The sequence below is a fragment of the Tiliqua scincoides genome, chromosome 3 (genome assembly GCF_035046505.1).
Source record: "Tiliqua scincoides isolate rTilSci1 chromosome 3, rTilSci1.hap2, whole genome shotgun sequence".
Classification (NCBI taxonomy): domain Eukaryota; kingdom Metazoa; phylum Chordata; class Lepidosauria; order Squamata; family Scincidae; genus Tiliqua; species Tiliqua scincoides.
Genome location: NC_089823.1, coordinates 25,627,881 through 25,652,267, shown reverse-complemented (window position 1 = coordinate 25,652,267; position 24,387 = coordinate 25,627,881). Strand labels below are relative to the sequence as shown.

The following is a 24,387-nucleotide window of genomic DNA, read 5'->3' as shown; positions in this document are numbered from 1 at the left end:
TGTGGCCAGAACTTGTAATATACCCAACCTCAATGTACTACAGAACTATGTAGCAGCCACTGTAAGATCCTATGGCAGTAAATCTGGGATGTAATTATATATAGAATCTCCACATTTAGCACTTTTACCCCAATTTTTTACTGCAACTACCAGGCCAGATTTCTTCTTTAATGGGCATGTGTTTGCTTTCAACCTCTGTCCCATTTCCGGTATACTTCCATGTATTCAGCTTAGGGCCAAATCCTATCCAACCTCCCAGCACTGGTGTAGCTGTGCCAATGGGGTGTGTGCTGCATCCTGTGGTGGGAGATTAGTTATGGAAGCCTCCGCAAGGTAAGGGAACATTTGTTCCCTTACCGTGGGACTACATTGTAGCTGCACAGGTGCTGAAAAGTTGGATAGAATTGGGCCCTTAAACTCCTTTTCATGCTCTATGTATGGACTTATTGAGACAAATAAATGTCAAAAGCCAGTTGGCTTCAGTTGTGAAGTGGCCATGAGGCATCTCTCATGTTACTTCACTGATCATATAAACAGTGAAGAGTGGCCAGGTAGACTCACCTGAAACTCCAGTTTCTATGGCTTTACAATAGGTTGGGTAAAGAGTAGAAAAACTACATCAATTTCTTTTCCCCGCAGCTGTACGAAACTCACAGAGGGAATTTCAAGTGAGACACGTGAAGGAGAAATGTTTGGCTCCTCAAACATCATCAGCATCTTAAAAAGAAGAGGAGAACAAGCAGGATTTTTTGTTAGTTGCTGTGCAAACAATTCAGTGGACTCATCCTGCAAAACAATCTTCCTCCCAAAAGGTAGGATTTGATTATGCAGTAGTGACTCTTTTCCTTCCACTCCTGGAAGTTGAGAGTCAATCCTAACAAACGTATTTTGGCAAAAGCTTTTATGGATCGATGCCTACTTCACCTGATGCACAAAGCAGCCTGGTCTTCAAAACATATCATGTTTAATCATTGGTCTCTTTTCAAATTGCAGTGAATGCTGTATTTGTTCCAGCGGATAATGTTGCATTATACGGCATTATTGGATTCTGTTTTCTGTTCATCGGATTGTTATTCATATTAATATACCATAACCATAAGAAGGTAAAAGCTAAACCAGTGCCTATCTTTCATTCACTGTTCTTTCCTTCCATGCCCCTGTCATCACTCACCATATTCTATTCCCTGTAGCAATCTAGGTATGAAAGCCAGCTGCAGATGATACACATGGTTGGCCCTTCTGACAATGAATACATCTATGTAGATTTCAGTGAAATTGCATATGACCTGAAGTGGGAGTTTCCCAGAGAAAATCTGGAATTTGGTGAGCAGTCTGCAGTGCCCATCATGAAAATATCATGCATGAAATTAATAAGCATATCACCAAACTGGATGGCAAGGATATCTTTTTCTGTCTTTTTTGTAGGGCAAATACTTGGTTCTGGTGCTTTTGGAAAAGTAGTGAATGCTGCGGCTTATGGGATCAATGAAACCGGAGTGTCTGTCCAGGTTGCTGTCAAAATGCTGAAAGGTAGCATACCTTTATAAGGAGCGCATGAGCGATTTCTGTTGTAAAGACTACTGTGCATTCATACAAGACTTTTGAGATTTTTTTTGTCATTATCAAAGCTGGTGGGCTGGAAGCAAAACCAAACTCAACCAAACACGATCAGTTGGGCAAGCAAAAGCTCATCTGCAACCAACGGAGGAGGGATACCCAGGTCTGTAATTAGAGGGAAGCCAGCTGTGAGATCTCATTCCAGGACCCTTTGCTGAATTTCAACTTTCATTTAAGAAAGAACATCTCTTTTGCTTGTGAAGATATAAGGGAAAGTGTACAGGCATGAATCTCCCCAATTGCTCTTTAAGGCTGCAATCCTATGCACACTTTCTTTGGATTAAGCCCCATTGAATAGAGCAGGACTTACTTCCAAGCAAGCATGCATAGGATTGGGCTGTACGATCCTGTTGCTTCTGCTTTCCAGGTTGCTGGTCAGGGAGGGAAAAAGCACTGGAAAAACTGTCACATCCGCTTAATTCTTTTTATAACATTAAGGGTGCAATCCAAACCTGCGCTGGAGCAGGCAAGCCAGGAGGCTTGCGCTGCATCCAATGCAGGTTCATTGGCTGTAGCGGTTCAGTCAGAGTCAAGAGGAAGCTCTCCCCCTTACCCCTGGGTAATGGCTGCTTGCCCCAATGGGTCTCCTCAGACCTGCGCCACCTCTGGAGGTGGCGCAAGTCAGAGGAGAGCGGAGTGGCTTGAAGCCGCTCCGTTTTCCCCGGAGACGGGGGTTGGGATCTGGCATAACCACCAGGTCCTAGCCCCGCCCCCGGCTCCCTGCATGCCCGCCCGCCCCCGGGGCCACCCATTGCCCGCCCTCCCCATGCCCAGAAACGCCCCCTCCCGCCTTCTCCACGCCCCCCCACACCTACCTTCGCTGCTTGTGTTGGGGCGGGTGTGCTGACACAAGCGGCAGTGCGGAAGCCGCCGCAGAGGCTTCTGCTGGCCTCCATGTGTCAGGGCATCTAGATGCGCTGACGCAGCTTCCTCCCACGGAGGTGCAAACATGCTTTAAGGCATGTTTGCAACCTTCCCAGGGCACCTATGCCAGCCTAAGTGCCGGGGATTGCACCCTAAATTTCATTGCATTAGTCTGTGATGCATTTAAAGAACTCCACATGTCTTGGACTGGTTGTATTTACCTTCTGGCTGTTCTGCAGTGGTTTTCTACCCTCACTACAAAATGTTTGGCTATGGGCCTGGTCAAAGCAAGGTCAACATCAAACAGGGAATCAAGGAATTGGTAGCTTGCAGCACAATGCATGTCTTATGCATGTCTACTCAGAAGTAACTCCTGTTGAATTCAGTGAGGCTTACTCCCACATAAGTGTGCATAGGATTGCAGTCTCAGTCTGACACCAGCTTGGTATTCACCGTTGAAACAAACTGTTTGGACAGAGAATTCACATCAGAAACTGAGGATTTATAAGGCCCTTGGGAACTCAATTGGTGCCATGACAAGTGCTGAATTATAATAACCTGCTAAATCTTCTTCTGGCCAGTTGCACTGAAGACACTCAAGTGCAACCTATGGAAGGTTAGCGGCTCCCTCTTCTGGCACGGTGGTACAGAGAGTAAAGCACTTGGCTGTAGTATTGAGAGGCTGCAGTTTAAGACCTCGATACTTTCCAATTGGCCTGTGTGCCTTGATCAATGCATTAGTGTGCAGTGTACTTCTCACAAGGTGACGGATGCAATTGCTACTATGAAATGCCTGAAGACTCTAAATTCCTTCTGAGACTTTGCACCCTCTTTTCATTGTTTGAGAGGAATTATGCAATTGGAAAAAACTGGTCGATCTAATTCATTATTTTTGCGAGCACAACCTTTGTTGTTATTCTCTTGTTGTGCACTGTGCATGCAATGTAGCTGTATAGTTTTCTGACTGAGATCTATTGGATCGTGCTTTGGCCACATGCAGTCTGTAAAGGATGCACCATATTTTGCCTTTTATATAAGGTGGAATTTACTTTCCACTTTTAAAACAGCTTCCCAGGATGAACACTTCTCTGTTTTCCCACATGAGTTGCTGCTGATGGAGTTCTTTGTGAGAATCAATGTGAAGAACTCTGTTTCACCCTACTAACTGGGCAGCGAGGCACCTTTTAAAGTAGTCTCCTCTTACATTTAGCAGGGGGAGAGCAACTGTCCATCTCACCCCACATGTCGTCTTTTCTAGTGGCTGTTGCTGGTGTCTCTTCTGTACTGTTGTTTTTAGATTGTTTTTCCTTTGGGGACAGGGAATAATGTATTCATTTAGTTTGCTATGTAAACCGCTTTGTGAACTACTCTACTTATATATTGAAAATTGGTATATAAGTATTAATAATAATGACTCCAATAGGTCAGCTCAGTCTAGCAGTAATGCCCTGCCATTTGGGGACACTTTGTTTTCTTTTATGAAGTGTGCTCCCTCCCTTCTCCTCTAGTACTGAAACACACATCTCTTCTTTGGTGTGTGTTTGTGTGTACACTCATGTAAGGATGCATGTCAGTGGACAAACAGGCTTCTCCCTGTACTGAGATTCCATCCTTCATTCCATTTGGCCAATACTGGACTCTGCTTTTGCACTGTTGCAGCAGGATTGGGACTCGTGCATTGCAAATGCCATAAGAGAAGATGTAACTTGCTCTCGCTCTCTTAAAAACCCCAACAGTCTGAACAAGTCCTTAATCATCTCTGTCACCAGTGACCCTTTCAGCCTATACACATATTTGTTTGTACAAAATATACATACTTCAGCATACCCTGCCTGCCGGATTCACATCTATGTCCAACACAGCTGTCAGAGCAACTCTTATCATGATTCTTTTATTAGCAGCTAAAAGTAAATGAACGTTTGAATGTAAATTGTGTTTGAATTGTGTCAATATGAATTTACTAAACAAACAACGAATTGCAAGTTTACCTCTATTTTTTTATTAATAGACTTTGGTAGGAGGGAGTAGCATTAAGGCTGGAGATGTTGCAGGGCCCAGTCCTATCCAACTTTCCAGCACCGATGCAGCCCTGAGGTAAGGAAACAAACATTCCCTTACCTTGAGAAGACCAATGTGAATGCCTCTCCGCCAAAGGATGCAATGCATGCCCCATTGGCACAGCTGTACCAGCACTGGAAAATTAGATAGGATTGGGCCCTGTGACATCTCCAGCCTTAACCCCACTCCCTCCTACCAAAATGCAATCTCTACTCAACTTCCCAGACATTGGAAGTACTTAGTTGCTACAGTACCAGCCAAGCTCGTGCTGGTTACCAATGAAGCCAGCCTATAATATCGGACTGTTAAAGACTGAGTAATGTACATCAGAACAGCTTATGGTATTGAGTGTACAATTTAGCACTATATACTGAGAAACTATTAATTGGAGTTGCTTGAACCCCCAAGAGTATAAACAACTTTGCTCTACTGTTCTACTTACAGAAAAACACAGCTCATCTGAGAAAGATGCTCTCATGTCAGAACTCAAAATGATGACTCACATTGGAAGTCATGAAAACATTGTGAACCTCTTAGGAGCTTGTACCGTATCAGGTAAGGAAGAGCTCCCAGAAAAACTCTGAACAGCCAAATGGGTAAAGCTAATTTTAGTTCTGTTGTTGCTTCTTAAACTGAAGACACCAATCGGAACTCATTTTTGTCTGGTTTAAGAGGTGGATGCCATAACTAGTGCTATTGGCATTATTTGTGTCTGTGGATCCCCTTCTATGAAAAGAAAAATCACAAGAAGTTCTAAGTGAAGAAGTTAAGGAATCCTTTGGGTCTTCAGTACAACATGATTTTTTGCGCGACCTATCAAAAATCTTTATATTGTATCTAGTAGCTACATAGTAGATATCTGTTTGTTTGCAACTCCTCTACAGGTCCAATTTACTTGATTTTTGAATATTGTTGCTACGGAGACCTTTTGAATTACTTGCGAACCAAAAGAGAAAGATTTCATAAGACATGGACTGATGTCTTCAAACACCACAATTTCAGCTTTTACCACAATTTCCCAGAACTTCCAGACTCAAGGTAACCACTGGGACAGTTGTGACTTGGCTGTAGGTATGCAGTATATTAGGGGCCTTCAGTGCCCAGACAGGAATGAGGGGACACTGTTCATGTTGTGCATTCATAAAGAAGCTGTGCCAGTACAAAGACCAGTTGTAGTGTGTGCACTATGCATTTTGATGGGTAATAAGACAATTTTCTTTCTTGCCCTTGCAGAGGAATTCTGTACATGTCTACTCAGAAGTAAATCCCATTGTGGTCAATGCTGCTTACTCCCAAGAAAGTATGCATAGGATTGCAGCCCAAATTGCATTTATCTGTACAATTGTATCTCAACTATACACAAAATGTGTCCACCCACCTGTCTATTCCCCTCCCCCACACTATCCATCCTTTGATGTTGGGTACTGAGGATCATTGGAGCCAACCTAGATTGGGCAAACTTTTTTTTCTTTTCCTGTGGAACTTAGGGAGTTTGAAACCCACAATAAGTCTTTGCAGGAGCGGGGGGGAGGCAGCGACGTGATCCCCAGGATTGCGTCACTCAGGGGGCTGCAGGGACTGGGATGCACTCTCCAGTCCCTGCAGGAGCTGTCCCTGTGTGCAGGGCACCCTGTGCGAGCACCTGCAGAGCACCCCAGGTCAGGGAAAGGGAGAGTGGAGCGAACTGCTCTGCTTCCGCAAAAGCGGAAGTGGAGCGCAATTGCCCCACTCTCCCTTCCCCTGACCTGGGGAGCCCTGCAGGTGCTCGTGCAGGGCTCCCCACACACAGGGATGGCTGCTGCAGGGACTGGAGGGTGCACCCCATTCCCTGCAGCCCCGTCAGAAGGGAAAGCAGAGCGATTGTGCTCCGCTTCCAGTTCTGCAAAGCGGGACGCAATCGCTCCGCTTTCACTTTTCCTGACCTGGGAAGCCCTGCCGAAGGTTGTGCAGGGCTCTCCACACCCCCAGGAGGCTGCAGGAAGCTTGAGCAAGTGCACCCAAGCCCCTGCAGTCCCTGTGAGCGGCGCGATCCGCAGGATCTGCAGGACCATGCCGCTGCCTTCCCCCTGTCTCCTGCCTGCCCCTGCCCCTTAAGGGAGCAGAGGCCAGGACCCACAGGCTGGGGCGTTGTGACAACCCAGTTTGAATACCACTGCACTATGGAAATGATAGCTGTTGCTGTCATATAATACACACCACTTCATCATTGTGACCTCTTGAAACCCTGATCTAAATAAAAAATATAAATGTGATAAGGAGGGCAGGTATAAATGTTTAATATAAATAAATGCAAATAAATGCAGCATTTTGCTAGGACTACAGTTAGGGCCCAAACCTATCCAATTTTCCAGCACTGGTACAGCCGCAATGCAGCCCCAAGGTAAGGGAACAAATGTTCCCATACCTTGAGGAGGCCTCTGTGATTGCCTTCCCAACACAGGAAGCAGTGCATACCCCATAGACATAGCAGCACTGACACTGGAAAATTGGATAGGATTGGGCCCTTAATGCCTCCATCTTATACAACTTGAAATTTAACCATTTGACTTTGGTAGGACTTACCAATAATTCCATAATCTTGAAATACCATATTTATTTTAAATGTTTGTGCCTGTCTTTCTCATCAGTGTCAGGCCATAGGTAGCAATGAAATTATGAAGAACATATGAAAGTGCCTTATGCTGAGTCCTGACTCAGGCCATGGGTCCAGCTAGTTGAGCATCGTCTGCACTGACTGGCAGCTACTTTTCCAGGATTCAGATGGCAGCTTTTTCACCCCACCTAAAGATGCCAGAGACTGAATCTGCAACCTTCTGCATTAAAAGCATGCGCCCTTCCACTGTGCTATGACTTGGCAAACTAGGAGCTTTGCACTTCAGAGCCTGGCTCCCTGCTTTCAGTGGGCAAATCTCTTGGGCAAACAAGGTAGACGGTAGTTTGATGGCATGGAGGGGAAGGCTGGTGGCCTCTCTCATTGATGAGTTGTCCAGACTGAAAACAGTCTTCAAATTTTGTGGACTTCATATCAAGTGGTTCCAACTAGTTGGCCCTTTACTTGACTCCTTGGCCCATGAGAATTCTGGGCTACTATATGAGAGTCCCAAGTGGAACTACCTGCAATTTCCTCCTCTGACCTTACGCTGCCAGGAGCAGGGAGCCAGTATCTGATGTGCAGGGATCCTGGTTTGTATTCATAGAGGAAAAGCCCATCACAGGTTACAAATCATACATGCAACCTCTGGTTTTTAGAGGTAGCCTATTCTGAATGCCAGGTGCAAGGGTACAGGATACAGGTATCTTGTGCTCCCAGAGACCTCTGGTGTGCCATTGAGAAATACAAGAAACTGAACTAGATGGGCCCTTGGTGTGATCCAGCAGGGCTCTTCCTTTGTATTTATCAGTTAACAATAGCTCATAGAGTAAGATGATTAGGGAGACCATACATGATATAGTTTGAGAGCCATATCTATATAGCAAAGCCCCAAGAGACAGATTGCTGGTTTCATTTCTGCTGTGTCTTTGTCTGATCAGACTGTCACAAATCCTTTTTTGCAGGTTTTGCCATTTAAGTAAATATGTAATATAGTGAATTCCAAGTTACAGTTATTAAGTGACAAAACTCTTACTAGGTTCAGGATCAGATGGACTTTATTTATAAAGCCAATTGACTATCATAGATTTGAATCCTGTTTCTATGCTCCATAGCAGGGGTGTCCAAAGTTTTTGGCAGGAGGGCCACATCATCTCTCTGACACTGTGTTGGGGGCCGGGGAAAAAAAGAATTAATTTACATTTAAAATTTGGATAAATTTACATAAGTTTACGTAAATGAATATATTAAAGATGAACTTATATGAATGAATGAAGGTCTTGCAATAGCTCAAGTCCTATAAAAGGCCTTGCACAAAGCAAGGCTGGCCTTTCCTTTGCTGCCACTACTGCATCACAGATGTGAAACAGCAAGTGGTGGAGGAAGCCCTCATCCCACAACTCATACGAGAGGTCAAACAGTCGCCCTCAAGCTGAGAGTAGCTGCGTCTGGCTAGTGCAGTTTCCGGAGGGCCAGAGGCTCATTGGAGACTGAGGGCTCCCTGAGGGCTGCATTGAGAGGCCTCGAGGGCCACATATGGCCCCAGGGCCAGAGTTTGGGCACCTCTGCTCCATAGCAAAGCTATATTCATTCCATTTTTTTTCAACGTATAGCAATTATTTTTAAAACAATCTTTTTTTCAGAAAGAGAAGTTTCTTAAAAAATGGATCTTACATGCCAGTGGATGGAGATGGTGATGATTTTGGAAACATGCATGGAAAACAAGACTTGGAGTCAACCTCTAAACTAGATGGAATCGCCCTGCTTTCTGAGATTGGTGAGATATTAGTGTCCTTTCATGACTGGCAGATTTGCTTTAGACATTTCTAATCAGAGTTGGATTGTGAGATATAGGTTGTAAATTTTTAAAAACGCAACAGTTTGGGGGCCATTTGGTGAGTAATCCTAGTAAAAAAAGAACTAAGCCCTAGAGCAGGGGTGCCCAAATCCCGGTCCGGGGGCCACTTGCGGCCCTGGGGGCTCCCAATCAGGCCTGCAGGGAGCCCCCAGTCTCCAATGAGCCTCTGGCCCTCCAGAGACTTGCTGGAGCCCATGCTGGCCCAACGCAACTGCTTTCAGCATGAGGACGACTGTTTGACCTTCCACCTAAGCTGTGGGTTGAGGGCTCCCTCCGCTACTTGCTGTTTCACATCTGTGATGCAGCAGTGGCAGCAAAGGAAAGGCTGGCCTTGCTTTGTGCAAGGTCTTTTATAGGCCTTGAACTATTGCAAGACCGTCATTCATTCATGTAGGTTCCATCTCTAATACAGTCATTTAGGTAAATTTATTCAAATTTGAAATGTAAATTAATTCTTTTTTCCCCGGCCGCCGACACAGTGTCAGAGAGATGATGTGGCCCTCCTGCCAAAATGTTTGGACATCCCTGCCTTAGAGAAATAAACTCCTATCATGATTTTTCATTTATAGAAGAAATGAAATATATGAACAAGAAAATGGATGACGAAGAGGACCTCAATGTGCTAACTTTTGAAGACCTGCTGTACTTCTCATATCAGGTTGCCAAAGGAATGGAGTTTCTTGAATCAAGATCGGTAAGCTTGATGTGTGGGAAAGGGCTGAGACGATGAAGGGAACAAAAACATATGCAGTAATTCAGATCCCATGAGGCCCTTTGATCTCCAGGAGCTCAACAAGGAAGAGAACCAAACTTGCTAGAAATTTAAGTCTTGGAGAGAAATATGTTTTTCTAGGAAAGGGGGGACAAACATTTGTAGATGTACACTTTGGTAAAGAATAATAGGAATAAAGGATACAAAGAGCAGTTTTCTGAGTTAGCACAAAAGTTGCACCAGGCATGATCCGGCACAGGAAGTACTATATTAAGTCCCAAATGGGATGGATGGAGGGAGGCCGTAGCCTTCCTGCATGGGAGAATGGGAATGTCTAGATTAGGCAATAATCATCCAGGGCTGTCCTGGACTCTGACAGGAGGAATGAGTCATGCACATTGGGGCAAAAAATCAAGACTTTAGATATAGGCTGATGGGTTCTGAGCTGTCTGTGACAGATCAGGAGAGAGATCTTGGGGTGGTGGTGGACAGGTCGATGAAAGTGTCGACCCAATGTGCGGCGGCAGTGAAGAAGGTCAATTCTATGCTTGGGATCATTAGGAAGGGTATTGAGAACAAAACGGCTAGTATTATAATGCTGTTGTACAAATCTATGGTAAGGCCACACCTGGAGTATTGTGTCCAGTTCTGGTCGCCGCATCTCAAAAAAGACATAGTGGAAATGGAAAAGGTGCAAAAGAGAGCGACTAAGATGATTACGGGGCTGGGGCACCTTCCTTATGAGGAAAGGCTACGGCGTTTGGGCCTCTTCAGCCTAGAAAAGAGACGCCTGAGGGGGGACATGATTGAGATATACAAAATTATGCAGGGGATGGACAGAGTGGATAGGGAGATGCTCTTTACACTCTCACATAACACCAGAACCAGGGGACATCCACTAAAATTGAGTGTTGGGCGGGTTAGGACAGACAAAAGAAAATATTTCTTTACTCAGCGTGTTTGGTCTGTGGAACTCCTTGACACAGGATGTGGTGATGGCATCTAGCCTAGATGCCTTTAAAAGGGGATTGGACAAGTTTCTGGAGGAAAAATCCATTACGGGCTACAAGCCATGATGTGTATGCGCAACCTCCTGATTTTAGAAATGGGTCATGTCAGAATGCCAGATGCAAGGGAGGGCACCAGGATGAGGTCTCTTGTTATCTGGTGTGCTCCCTGGGGCATTTGGTGGGCCGCTGTGAGATACAGGAAGCTGGACTAGATGGGCCTATGGCCTGATCCAGTGGGGCTGTTCTTATGTTAATGAGCACAATGAAGGAATGAGCACAATTGTGTTGAAAAACACTGAACTCTGTCCTAGATCTCAGTGCCTAGATATACATGTTGTGCATGTGTATCACACACACACACATTATTGGAACTGAAAAAACCTGTCTGCCTTTAATGCTGGAGCAAATCACAACAGAATGGTCTTTAGTGAGCTCAGTTAACCCTGATGTCCCAAAGGAGAGTGAATTTAAGATCCAGAGAAGGTAAAGTGAATGCAGCGCATCTGTAAACAGCACCTTTTTGGCTGTTTACAGCTGTTTACGGCTGCACCTCTGGAGGGGGGAGGATAGGATTGGGCTCTCCATTTCACATATATGCTGATGGGTTCTGAACTGTCAGTGAGTAACTAGGAGATTTTATAGTCATGGTGGGTAACTCAATGAAAGCATCGACCCAGCAGTGGAAATAGGCAATTTCCATGCTAGGAGTTCTTAGGAAAGTGATTGAAAATGAAACTGTTAATATTATAAGGCTTGTATACAAAATCTGTGGTGCAGCCATGTCTAGAATGCTTGTATACAGTTTTGATTGTCACATCTCAAAAAGGAAATTGGCAGGAAATATAGAGTGGACAAAAGGAAGTCCTTTTCATAGCTTACGTAATTAATCTATGGGATTTGGTACCACAAGTCAGTAGCTCAGCTGGGGGGGGGACAGTAAGCAGTGCAGGCACCACTGTAGGCGCCACTATAGGCTATGTAAACAGCCCCTTTCACTCACTGTTGGAGCCATTCCAGGCAGTAACGACAGTAATGAGCACAGGTGCTCATTGAACCAAATGGCATCTCTGCTTGGAATGGCTCTGACGGTAAGTGGGAGGGGCTGCTTGCATGGTACACTGCCGCGCCTGCAGTACTTATCATTTTGCAACCCCCTCCCGCAGCTGTCTTACTGCCACAAGATGTGCTGAGTGCCACTGGCTTAAGCTGGCATTAAAAGAGGAGTACACAAATTGCTAGAGGACAAGTCTCTCGCTGACACTAGTCAGAATGGATAAATGCTGCCTCCAGTTTCAGTGGCAATATGCCTCTGAATACCAGTTGCAGTTGGAGTGATGAGAGAGGTCTGCCCATCTCCTGTTTGTGGACTTCCTTCCCAGAGGCAACTGGTGGGCCATTGTGGGAAACGGGGTGCTGAACTAGACGAACCTTTGGCCTGATCTGCAAGGTTCATCTTGTGCTCTTACTGATGTCAGCAAACAGCCCATTAGTTTAAATGAAAGATACCTTTACAGATACAGAACAGGCTTCCTCTAAGCCAGGGGTCTCCAAACCCCGGCCCGGGGGTCAGATGCGGCCCACAGCAAGCCTCTACCTGGCCCGTGGCCAGCCTCTTGTCCCCTGAAAGCCTCTGGCCCACTTGACTGAGCATGACCAGAGCTGTGCTCTGATTGCATCTGGAGGGTGTTCTGAAGGCCAGAGAGGTTGAATTAATGAGCTCACTCATTCATTTATTCATTCATCTAAGTTCCATCTCTAATTTATTTATTTAAATTTTATATTTAAATTTTTTTCCAGCCCTCAGCACTACACCAGATATTTCATGTGACCCTCTGACCAAAAAGTTTGGAGACCCCTGCTCTAAGCCTTCATAGCTGAAAACATGACTATCAGTATTGCTGTCTCCCCATCTCTATAAAGAGTTCAGCAGACAGATTCCCTTTGGGTTTCAGTTCCTTCTGCTTAGGATTTGTTTCCTGAAGGATCATCTACTCACTAAGTTGGTTTTTAAAAAAAGAGGATGTGTGTACTTCAGGTACTGGAGAGGGGAAATGCCTTCCCAGCAAGCTCAAAAATCAAAGGCTAGCACTATCAACCAAATAAGAATCTTTGGTTGATTAATCACCTACTTCTAAGCACTGAACCAATGCATCATTTAAATAATTCTCAGCCCAATCCTAACTTGCGCTGGAACAGGCAGCCAGCAGGCCTGCGTTGTATCCAGCGCAAGGTTGGAGCCAAAAGCAGCACAACCCGAGGCAAGGGGAACCGCTTCCCCTTATCCCGCATCATGCTGCAACGGACCCAATGGGTCTACTTGGATCTGCGCCACCTGACAAGTTGTGCAATTCCGAGCAGCCTGGCACTGCACCGTGCTGCCCAGGAACAGGGTCAGGATCTGGCATAACCGTCAGATCCTGGCCCCACCTTCCACTCAGCGCCCGCCTGCCCCTGGGAATGCCTGCCACCTGCCCTCTCCCACCCCAAAACGCCTCTCTCCTGCCTCCTTCTTGCTCTCCCCATACCCCCCACCCCTGCGTCAGCCGAGCTCTGCTGTCTCAACTCACCTTCCCTCTGGGGCCTGCATCAGCACGGGGAGGTCGGCGCACATCCATGCACTGGCCTCTCTCTCCTCAAAGTGGCACAAGGGACTTGTTCTGGCCCAAGTAGTGGTTGGGATTGTGCCAACCAGGGCTTTTTTTCTAATGGAACGTGGGGGGACGGAGTTCCGGCACCTTTTTGCAGGGGCCCCTCCCCTTCGGAGGCATTCCAGGAGGGGAGGAGCAAAACAGAGGCAGAGTAGACAGGCACAGGATTTGACTCTAAGGCTGCCATCCTATCCACAGTAAGCCCCATTCACTAAAGTGGACTTCTGAGTAGACATGCATAGGATTGGGCTCTTAGGCTGCAATCCTAGGCACTTTCCTGGGAGTAAGCTCCATTGACTAGAACAAGACTTACTTCAGAGTAGACATACCTAGGACTGGGCTCTTAATCCTGGCAGAGATATATATCTGCACCTGTTTTCACATGTTAAGGGCAGGTGAAAAGGGATTCTATGTTTGTACAACGTGCTGTCCAGCCTTGCCAGAGATCCTCCTCATCCTTCCCCCACAAGCATGCCCTCCGCCAGCCACCGTTTGCAGCTCCTCTCCAGCAATGCGCAGCAGCTGCTCAGGGCAGCAGAGAACATACAATTGCATGCCAAGCGCCTTCCCAAAGACACAGAGTATTCTGATACCTGAATTAAACCATATTTAATGGCTTGTTTGCAAACGTAGCTGTTTCTATGTGCACCTAAGGAACCCTGTCGTGTAAGAATTCCTTTTTTGTTCTTACTCCCACAGTTGCTTAGAGTAATTTTACTACATGGAACTCATGTAAGCCATTTTTCGGAATCCATTCACTGCTTCCTCTCCTCAAAGTAGTGCCACACTACATACTACATGCTACAAGTGCACCTGTACAGTATTTTTCCCCATGTGTAGAAAAAGTAGCTAGGGGGAAGGGGATGTGGAGATTGACAGCCCAATCCTATGCATGTCTACTCAGAAGTAAGTTCATCTTTAGGGGGAAGCACATAAAAATACTTTATTTCTCCAATAAAAAATGGTTTATAAATAAATGAATAAATAAATAAATAAATAAATAAATAAAAGATTAACAAGTTGTGAGTTCCTGCACCTTTTTTTTCACAAAAAAAGCACTGGTGCCAACTATTTGTTCTGGAAGCCTGTAGTGCACAGGTGTCAAACGTAAGACTCACAGGCTGAATGCAGTTTCCTGAAGCAGTTTTTAGGCCCCCCCCCCCATTAGAATTCGGTTCTCCCTGAGTGTTAACTTGGCTCTCTCATATCTTGAAGATATGAATAAGATTTGCACATTTTGTCTTCTGTCATATGCAGCTAATGAGTTTCTTTGTGAGAACAAAGTGCTTATTTCTGGCTATCATCTGCTTATTGCTATCATCTGGCAATTCCTGCTTTATTATGTCATTTCTGCCCCTCAGCAGGCACATGAATGCTAACTTCGGCCCTCTGTATGAAATGAGTTTGACACCTTTGCTGTAGTGTAATCCAGTACCATAAGATCATTATCCCATAGTATTTCTGTTTGTGATATTGTATACAGGTGGTGCCTGTTTATCAACAGATTTTATATCTGCGGATCTGGCTCAACACAGGTCCCCCAGACCTGCATTGAGTCAGACTTGTCTCCACCTGAATCCTCCAAAGGGAACTGGAGCTCTACTCCAGTCGCCTCTGGAGGGCTTTCTGAAGCCCACAGAGGCCATGGGCAGACGTGCATGGCCTCTGGAGGCTTCAGAAAGCCCTCTGGAGTTGACCGGAACAGTGCGCCAGTCCCCTTTGGAGGATTTAAGGAGCCAAAAACCATGGATGTACTTAGCCATAGTTTTCAGTATCGGTGGGGGTTCGAAAAGAAATCCTTCACGGAAACCAGGGCCCCACCTGTATCTATCTTTGCTACATTTCTAAAGTTTTTTTTTTTCATGAAGTTCAACCTTAATTTATTCATCATAATGAACAGGTGCTATGTTTCAGAAGGCAATTAATTCTGTTAATGCAGGAACAGTGCATTTCACTTTCACTTTTTAAATAGTGGCATCCAGCACTGGAAGGGACCAGTTCTAAAATAAACAATGTTCTACAACTGTTGTTAAATATGATGTGAAAGCAGCTGTCTTCCTTCCTTGCCAGTGTGTTCACAGAGATCTTGCTGCCAGGAATGTACTAGTCACTCACGGAAAAGTGGCAAAAATATGTGACTTTGGACTTGCCAGAGACATCGTGAATGATTCAAACTACATTGTCAGAGGCAATGTAAGTGTAATGTATGCTTTAAACCCTTCAGTTTGTGTGGATGATTTGAAATCACCATCATCAGGATCCTGGACATGGAGGCACTTTTGGGCACATGCACTGACAGGTTCTACCCAGAAGGGTGATCTGCACAAAGAAGCCTCTTTTCAGATAACTCATGCTGCATTGGCAGGCCTGGTCCAATCCAAAGCAGTACCTGAAGTGCTGTCGACATTTCTACGTTCCCTGTTAGTTTATTTTTATTTTATGCCTGCATTAGCACATGTATGCCCAGTACCTCCTTCCACCTTCACCTTATTACACCCCCACTGACTCCAGTCACCACTACCACAACTGGGTCTGCCTCCTTGTCCTCCCCATCTCCAGGTCTCCTTCAAACAGTGGGGGTGGGGGGGCAAAGCCTAGATCCCTGCTCCTCTTTCATGCTCTCCCCAATATCTGTCCAGCCAAGCTTTTGGAAAGAGAATGTTGGGAAGAGGATTGGTGGGGTAGAGGAGGAGGTAGGATACTGTCACAGCAATGATCTTTGTCTCTTCTTGCAAGGAAGGGGAAGCAAGTGAGAAGATGGCTGTGGCAGCAACCAACCTCTTCCTCCTGTGCCACTGCCATAGTGACCCTCTTCTTGCACTCTTCCCTTCCCTTGTGAAAGGATAACTGGAGAAGGACTGTGACCCTGGAGCAGGGGACAGGTCACCACTGCTGCTGTACTCCTTCCCTTCTTTGCATGGTCAATGGGGTGAGCATCTCATTGGGAGCAGGACTCCCCTACCAGTTCAGTGCCCCCCATATGCTCAGAAACAGCTGCTTCACCTTCATGGGTGGACTGGGCCTGTGCACTGGAGCACATGAAGCTGTTTTGATCCTAGCTTTCTCTGTGCGGGCCTCTTGCTGACACAGCTGTGACTAAAGGGTGCAACAGCATTGGAAAGGGGTCTATTAACCATTTGAATGGATTTGCAATAAAATACATAATGTGGATGCCCTCAGTGGAGCATCATGTCTCATGGATCATTCTCCCCCTACCGTCTCTGAGCAAGTTCCACTCTGCCTCCAAACCAGAAGCAAATACTTACTGCTCCAATTTCCTCCTCATTCGTGTGTTGATGGAGGCCAAGTCAGAGTAACTCCTAAGCCAACTAACTTGGCAGTGGTGGTGGCTGAGTCAGGTCTGCTCTAAGGTGTGTCCTGTCTTGGTTCTTGAGGCAGCAGCTCTTGAGAACTGGTCTGAAGTTACCTTTTTTCACCCTTCCTTTGATGCCTTAGGGTGCCCATCACACTTTCTCTACTGCTGCTGTTACCCATACTCACTCTGCCAGTTGTGGACAAAGTTGGGGGAAAAGGGGGGACTATTTGAAGGGCATCCACATCTACTTAATACTACACCTAGACCAACAATGCAGAATAGGTGAAATCCCAGGCCAAAGTTGGTTTGGGGAGGAAATGTCTATGCAGTCCCAAAGCACTTGGCAATTCTGCACTTCCTGCCAGGAAGAGTCGGTGAGTGCCATGCAGAATTTGATCTGAGCTGGTGGGGGAGGGGGGGCATTGACCAACATATTTACTGACCTGATGCCCTCTCTTGTTGGCTAAAACACTGTGAAAATGTAAGTGTTCTTCTCAGTCCTCCCCACCTGCCCATAAAACCACTTTACTGGCCTGCTGCTGGAAGATGACTAGGGTAAGACTCATTTTCTGCATTTCCTGTTCCTCCTGTGGGTAGATTGCCACATATGACACACACATGTGCATTTTATGATGCAGGCAATTTTTCATAAAGGAGATCAGTCAACTTTGAAGCAGCTCTATTTTTTTTTTCTTGTGGTGGGGAAAAGCAATTTCAGTACCACCATGCAAAAAGTAGGCTCCTGCTCCAAGTGGAACTAGAGTAGTAACTGCATTCCACACATTCCTTTTCAATAGATTTCAGATTAAAAAATCATGTCAATGCATACAAATTGGTAGAAATTGTATGGGCTTTTATAGTGTGTGGAAGTTTCAGGACAGAAATAAATACTTTTTTCCCTTTTTCATACAGGCTCGATTACCAGTCAAATGGATGTCACCCGAAAGCCTGTTTGAAGGGATATACACGATTAAGAGTGATGTCTGGTCTTATGGTATCTTACTGTGGGAAATATTCTCTCTTGGTATGTTTTAGCTGGCCAGATACAGACATATTTTTTATTGTTTCTTATTTTATTTCCTAGATTTGTATCCTGCTTTTCTTATAATTACAGCAGAAGGCAGTTTATAATAAATAGTAAAATATAACTAAAATTCAATACAGAATAAAGCACAACAATGCAAATTCATAGCAAAAAGGCTACAGAAAAACTGCGGATAGAAGCAGCAGAAAGGAAGAAAAACGATTGAGACACACAATAGCTTTGAAACGATTTGGTGAGAATAAATGTACACAACTTACAGCCCAGAAGTAAATTTCATAGTGTTTAACGGGGCTTACTCCCAGGAAAGTGTGTATAGGATTACAGCCATAATCATACAGTAATCGAAGGGCAGTGCAAGCTTGTTTGATGTCCCATCTTTTGTTCCTCACTTCTACTCTCTTTTTTAAGGCGTAAATCCTTACCCTGGAATGCAAGTTGATTCAAACTTCTACAAACTCATTCAGAGTGGATTTAAAATGGATCGACCATTTTATGCTACAGAAGAAATGTAAGATGTGAAAAGTGAGGGTGGGTCTCTGCTCAAGAGAGTCACCTAGGAGCCATTTCCCCCCTTCTCCATATTTCAAACTATGTACAGTTGTTCCCAGGGCTACCAAACTGCTGGTCAGCTCACTCAGTGGTTCTGCACACTGACCATTGTAGGCTACTTAGGCCGAGGGAACAACTTCCTTTGCTTAAAAGGCAGGAGTGACTGACTCATGTCAGTAATGTTGCTACTGTTGTTATGAAATATAAAAGAAAAACAGCAACAAAGGCCTTATATACGATACTGCTTTTCTGTATAGTTTTGTTTGCAATTTAATCTTAAATGGATCCATAAGAATATAACAATTGCCTTTGCGGGATCAGACCAGTCTTCTAGTTTCCACAACCAGGCATGAGAGGGGCTTGCAGGGAGTTCATTGTACCTGGGCCAGGGGTGGAAAATGGGGCCAGGGAGTCAAAAATATCCTGGGATCTCAGAATATGTTTGCATGTATTGCATAAATTATGATCCAATGATCCAATGAAATTGTGATCCAGTGGAGAAGGGAAGGGGCCCAAGAGGAACTTGGTAAGCCCGAAGGAGCCCAAAAGAAATTTTGTGCCCCCAATAATATTCTTCTCAGAGGCCCAGAATACAACCACCCTCCCAAAACAACATAAGTGAGAACAAGACGGGGGGGGGGGGAATTATGCAGATATAGGAAATCAACCACAGAAAGTTCTGATTTCTGAGAAATGATCCACATAGGGAAAATGGAGGCAATTGAACATTTTTATTTGAGGTAGAAGTTAAGTTGGGTATCTTAAATTACAATTTCTGTGCTTTTTGATGCATGACTGCATTTGGTGCAAAGGCCCTAAAAATCTTGCCTTCAATCAAAGTTGTTTTCCTCTTGCAGTCTTTTATCGGCATCTCTTAGGTTCAGCAACACACATGGGATTATGAAGTGACACATTAATATCCCACTTGCCTGGCTTTCCCACAGATTTTTTAAAAAAAAAAAATTTCCACATTTTGCTTCCTCCGGTGTTGTTGTTGTCTTTGCAGATATTTAGTACTGTGTTCCTGCTGGGCTCTGGACTCCAGAAAAAGGCCATCTTTTTCACAGCTGCTTTCCCTTCTGGCATGCCAGCTGGCTGAAGCAGAAGGAGCAGTAAGTAAGCATTGAAAACAAGGATTTCTCTCCCCCCCCCCCCCCGCAAGTTCTGTTTTAAACTCTATTAATAGTACACATGGCAAGAGATTGCGAATGATGTCCCCTGCTGCTGACTCAACTCTTCGGAAAGAAATTGTCTGTTTTCCTCTAGGGGGAACTCCGGGGTGCTAAAATTCTGGCTGTCTCCCCAGCTGTTCAAAGAGAGCACAGAAAAAAAAAAAATTGTAGATGTATTACTGAGTGTTTTCATGAATGTTCCGCAAAGATCTAAGACTTTCTCTTGCCCATCTTTCAAATTGGCACTGATTAATAGTGCCAGTCTTTTCTGTGATGTTCTTTGCAGTAACAAGACACAAATGTGCCCCAACTTTTCCAGGGACAGTATCTATTTTCTGATACCTATCCCTAGTAAATAATGATTCCTGTTTTTTCCTGTTAGTCACGTTAGGCTGAAATCCTATGTAAATTTACCCAAGAATACACATCATTGAATTCAGTGGGACCTGAGCAAACATTATAGGCTTGCACTGCTTGTGTCTTGGTAGAGTGAGTGGTGTAGCTAAGGGGGTGCAGGGGGTAGCAGTTTCACTGGGCATCAAGCTTTAGCAGGACAACAAACTGAGCTTGACGCTAGTGACCAAAATTGTGAAAATCTTGGTATGTCTGAATAATACCATCATGTTGTATATCATTGGAAAGGTAATTTTATGCTGAATGCAATGCAACAAACTGCATTGGAATATCTGTATTCTATCAAAGGTTATGGCCAATTAACCATAAACTGAAAACACAACAGACTTATGGAACAAAAAGTGGATTTTCTTAACTCAAAACCGACCTATGAGATTGATTGTTCTGAGAGCCAATGACATGTTGTTATGTTATGTTATTGATATGTTGCAATGACATGTTATCATGATTCAGCATGAAACCAATAAGGTGTTAATATGAGTCAGCTCTCATTTCCATGCATCATAATACAGTTACCCCTGCTAACTGGGTAAAAAGTGGTGCTTCTCTTATATTTAGCAGGGGGAGAATAACCATCCCTCTTCCCTCTTCACCCCAGCTCAGTGTCTCTGACCGATAAGGGGCATACCTTTTATTTATTTATTTAATTAAATTTGATTTTGTTGGGGGGGGGCTACAAATCTTCTTTGACCCTAGGTAGCAGATAGATGCCTTAGCTATGCCACTGAAAGGAGGTGAGTTGCTCCCAATTTTCACTTTTTTAAAAGCCTGGGCGAGATGTCACTTCCTGTTGTGACCACTTCTGGGGCAACATTTTGAGCCTGGCACCAGACTACATGATCATTAGCTACGCCACTGGGTAGAGTTGGCATGTTTCAGCATTTGGTTCCCTGCACAGGGTCTATAGAAGATAAATCTTTGAATAGGAAATGGATCATTTTGTCTGTTGGGTGCATGTGTATAAAAGCATGTGCATGAACATGAAAAGCCATTATGCACACAGTCTGCGGCTGCTAAGATATATTCTGAACTGGGACTATAACAGTGTCAGACAGTTATGTTCTTTTTCTACAATTTTGCCAGCAATGACCATTATGCCTTACGTTTAAATTTGATAAGGGCAGAAAGCTAATGGAATGCAGCACATAGCTGTGGAGCAGAACGTTCAGTCATGTGTGATAACAGGGTGGGCAGAGATCTTTACTTGGAGCTTCAGGGTATTGCAAGCATATCGCTTTTTTCCCGGTAGAATGTTGCAGTGTATGAAAATGTTGGGTGACTCATTGGGTGACTGAAGAGGAGTTTGTGCTCAAGTAAAGGGGGAGGAATGTTCTCTGTGAGGGGTCACTTGAGATCCCTTCCAGAGCTGCCAACAGGATCTTCTTGGCTTGGTATACTGTTGGTTGTCAGCTCTCACCTAGATGTGAACTCTAGCCACTTGGCATCCCTTCCCAGCAATATGAAACCCCAGACCTCTGAGCACCCCCTTCCAGTATTTCATATGTATGCCTTCTGCATTACTGACCTCTAATTTGACTAAAAGCAACTGTAATATGTTCGTGTGGGGGAGGGGGTGATTCTGATTGGGACCGTGCATGTGAGGGGGGCACACAGTAGTCGAGCTACAGGGGGTGGCTTGTTAAGTATTGCAGGTGCCACAACACGCTGTGTAAGCGGCCCCTCCCACTTGCTGTTGGAGCCATTCTGGGAAGCAACAGCAAGTTACTGTTGCTGCCCCAGAATGACTCCAACTGCAAGTGGGAGGGGCTGCTTACACAGTGCATTGCAGCGCCTGCACTACTTACCATGCTGCTGCCTCCTACACAGCATGCTGCTGCTGCTACACTACAGGAAGCACACAAAGGCTTTTTCTAGCCAAAAAATTTCCCCAAACCTGCTATATGCCCTGTAGAAAATATTTGGTGCAAAATGCTATTCAGAGGCATATAGACACTTGCAGGATGATTTTCAGTGGGAAAACAGACTACTGTTTCCTTCCCCGCCACACCCCCCCACCCCAATTAAAATGCAGCCCTCCCACAGCCATATGTAGTCAAACAAGGAACACTTGGGCTTTGAAGCAGCATGCCTCATAGTCGCACAACAGCAGGCACACACATGTTTAATTTGACTGTGATCTGTTGAGTTTGCCAGAACTGTGAGTGCTTGGAACTCCCTTCAATCCCAGCAGGGAACAGGAAGGCCCAACACTGAGGGCCAAACTAGACGTGATCAGGAGATTCACAGAGAGGAAGGAAGGATGGATCCTCCACATTTTTTCAAAAGTTAAAATCACACACAAATGAGACCAGTTTTAATCAGGACCATGGCTCTGGGGAGTTTAATCCCCCCCCCCATGCTCTTTTCCTGATTAAAATCCTTTTCCTGATTAAAATCACCCCCTCCATAAAAGCATATATGTTTTTCCTCTGTGGGGCAAATAATAATAATAATAATAATAATAATAATAATAATAATAATAATAATAATAATAATAATAATAATAATAATAGGTATTTATATACTGCCTTTCTTGGTCTTTATTCAAGACTTTATTCAAGGCGGTTTACATAGGCAGGCTTTATTAAATCCCTATTAAATAGGGATTTTTACAATTTCAAAGAAGGTTCTTTCTTTCAAGAACGACTACATTCAAGGTGTTTCGTTCTGATCTGGCTTCACATTCTGGCCTCCATCCTCCCACGCTCCGAGCAGATGGAATGGCTCGGCTTCAACTTGTCGGCTGTTCCAAGGTCGCACGGTGCCGGTGGCCTCGAACTGGCGACCTTGTGGATGTTATCTTCAGGCAGACGGAGGCTCTACCCTCTAGACCAGACCTCCTGCCCATTTAAATAACACCATGGGGTGATTTAAATTAGCCGAATAGCATGGTTAGAGAAATGGTTAGAATCAGGGACATGCGGTGGGTGGGGAGGGATGTGCCGTGAGTGGGGAGGCACAAAGCACATGGGTTGTGAGTGCTTAATTGAGCACCTCCCAGGGCAGCAATGCTTTTCAAAGGACTCCAGTGCACAGGCACTGCCTCACCTGCCTCCCCACCCACCACATGTCCCTGGTTAGAACCCTCTTTCTCCCAGCACATGGTCTCAGTCCAAATCTATCCCCCTTCCCAGAAACTGTTTTTAATGATTAAAAATCCTGTAGGAGCAGCACTCACCTTGTGTCTAGCTTGACTCTAAGTGGTACAGTGGATAGCATGTTGCTCCTAGACTAGACAGACCTGAATTCAAATCCTTGCTCAGCCACTGCACTTACTGGGTCTCTCCGCCTAACCAACCTCAAAAGCCATTGCACTGCTTCCATTACTTACCTGCACTTCGCGGGATAAATGGGAGGATAAACTTGATTTGTGGACACCAGAAAGTGTTTATGAATAGGAACAACAATTAATTATTTACCCTTTTTTTTGTTTCCGGCCTAAAATATAGGAACATCAAACGATGAAGAGTGACAGTTCTGAGCATATCTTCTGTTCCAAAGGCAACCCACCAAGGCTAAAGGAAGTGCCTGCCATTTCAGCTGTGGATGATGGCGCTGCGCGGGAGAAATAATAGTGCAGATTTGTTGTTTTATATAAAAAGCCATATAAGCTGAATGAATCAAAAGAGGGTTTTGCCTGCCTCCCCTAAAAGGGAACAAATTAGCTGCTACTGCCATTGATTTTCTTGTTTTCAATTACATCCAACTTTTGCTTTCGAAACCAAACTTGATAGAAAACTGCCTTTTGGTGTATCTTTTCGGGGGCGGGGGGGAGCACTTTTTACAAGCATTTGTTTTAACCAGCAGTCTGCTCATGTGTCTGCAACCTCCATGTGCTAGTTTTAAGGCAACTAACCTTTGGTCTTGCTTTCAGGCTGTACCTAGGGTCAAGTCTGTCAATGGTTGCGTTGAAGACGGACATAAAGATTTACAATCAAAATATTCACACATGGATATTTAATGGCATGATCTGACACATGTTGTTCTGGTCACATAGAACAGCTTGAATTGGGATCCTCCCGACAACATCATAAATAAGTGTTACACCAGCATTGTTGGCAGACTGAGTGATGTGGCATATCTAGGGAGATGGCAGCATTTGCTAGGTGCCCTGTGGGTCAGATTGCACACCCCACATTGCTTCTATGCTCTTCTGCGACAAGGTGTAATGACAGAAATAAAGAAAAATATGAGTAAGATGAGTTGAGAGTAGAGAGGGATGATCACAGTACAGTGGTCTGAGCAGCAACAACCTCCCCCTCCCCCCCCCCAAAAAAAAATGCTGTTAAAATCAAGGAGGTCTGGCATGCACTGCAACAGTAATCACAAGCTTGCTGGAGATAACAATCCTAACCCAGAATTTCTCACCCAGTGCTAAAGATAAAACTAAATTTTCCCCAAATTCTTCTCTACCTTGTGAAAATTCAGACTTCTGTGATAGCCTTTCAGTATGCAAATATTTGCTCAGTATTCACAGCATATTTAACAAAAGTATTATTTGATACGTGACTATGGGCACAATCCTAACCAGGTC

The 24,387-nt window shown here is 44.8% G+C and overlaps 1 protein-coding gene across 1 annotated transcript in view; it reads left to right on the top strand.

Annotated features, from left to right (window-relative positions):
- The window catches only part of FLT3 (fms related receptor tyrosine kinase 3), an 85,438-nt gene extending 62,013 nt beyond the window's left edge, over window positions 1-23,425 (top strand). Inside the window, exons 13-25 of the mRNA XM_066621250.1 lie at window positions 640-812; window positions 994-1,103; window positions 1,191-1,323; window positions 1,426-1,530; window positions 4,984-5,094; window positions 5,424-5,577; window positions 8,773-8,906; window positions 9,557-9,681; window positions 15,428-15,550; window positions 17,586-17,697; window positions 18,127-18,226; window positions 19,274-19,379; window positions 23,303-23,425. Of these exons, the coding sequence (XP_066477347.1) occupies window positions 640-812; window positions 994-1,103; window positions 1,191-1,323; window positions 1,426-1,530; window positions 4,984-5,094; window positions 5,424-5,577; window positions 8,773-8,906; window positions 9,557-9,681; window positions 15,428-15,550; window positions 17,586-17,697; window positions 18,127-18,226; window positions 19,274-19,379; window positions 23,303-23,425 (1,609 nt within the window). The remainder of the gene's footprint in view (window positions 1-639; window positions 813-993; window positions 1,104-1,190; window positions 1,324-1,425; window positions 1,531-4,983; window positions 5,095-5,423; window positions 5,578-8,772; window positions 8,907-9,556; window positions 9,682-15,427; window positions 15,551-17,585; window positions 17,698-18,126; window positions 18,227-19,273; window positions 19,380-23,302) is intronic.
- The last annotated feature ends 962 nt before the right edge of the window (window positions 23,426-24,387 follow it).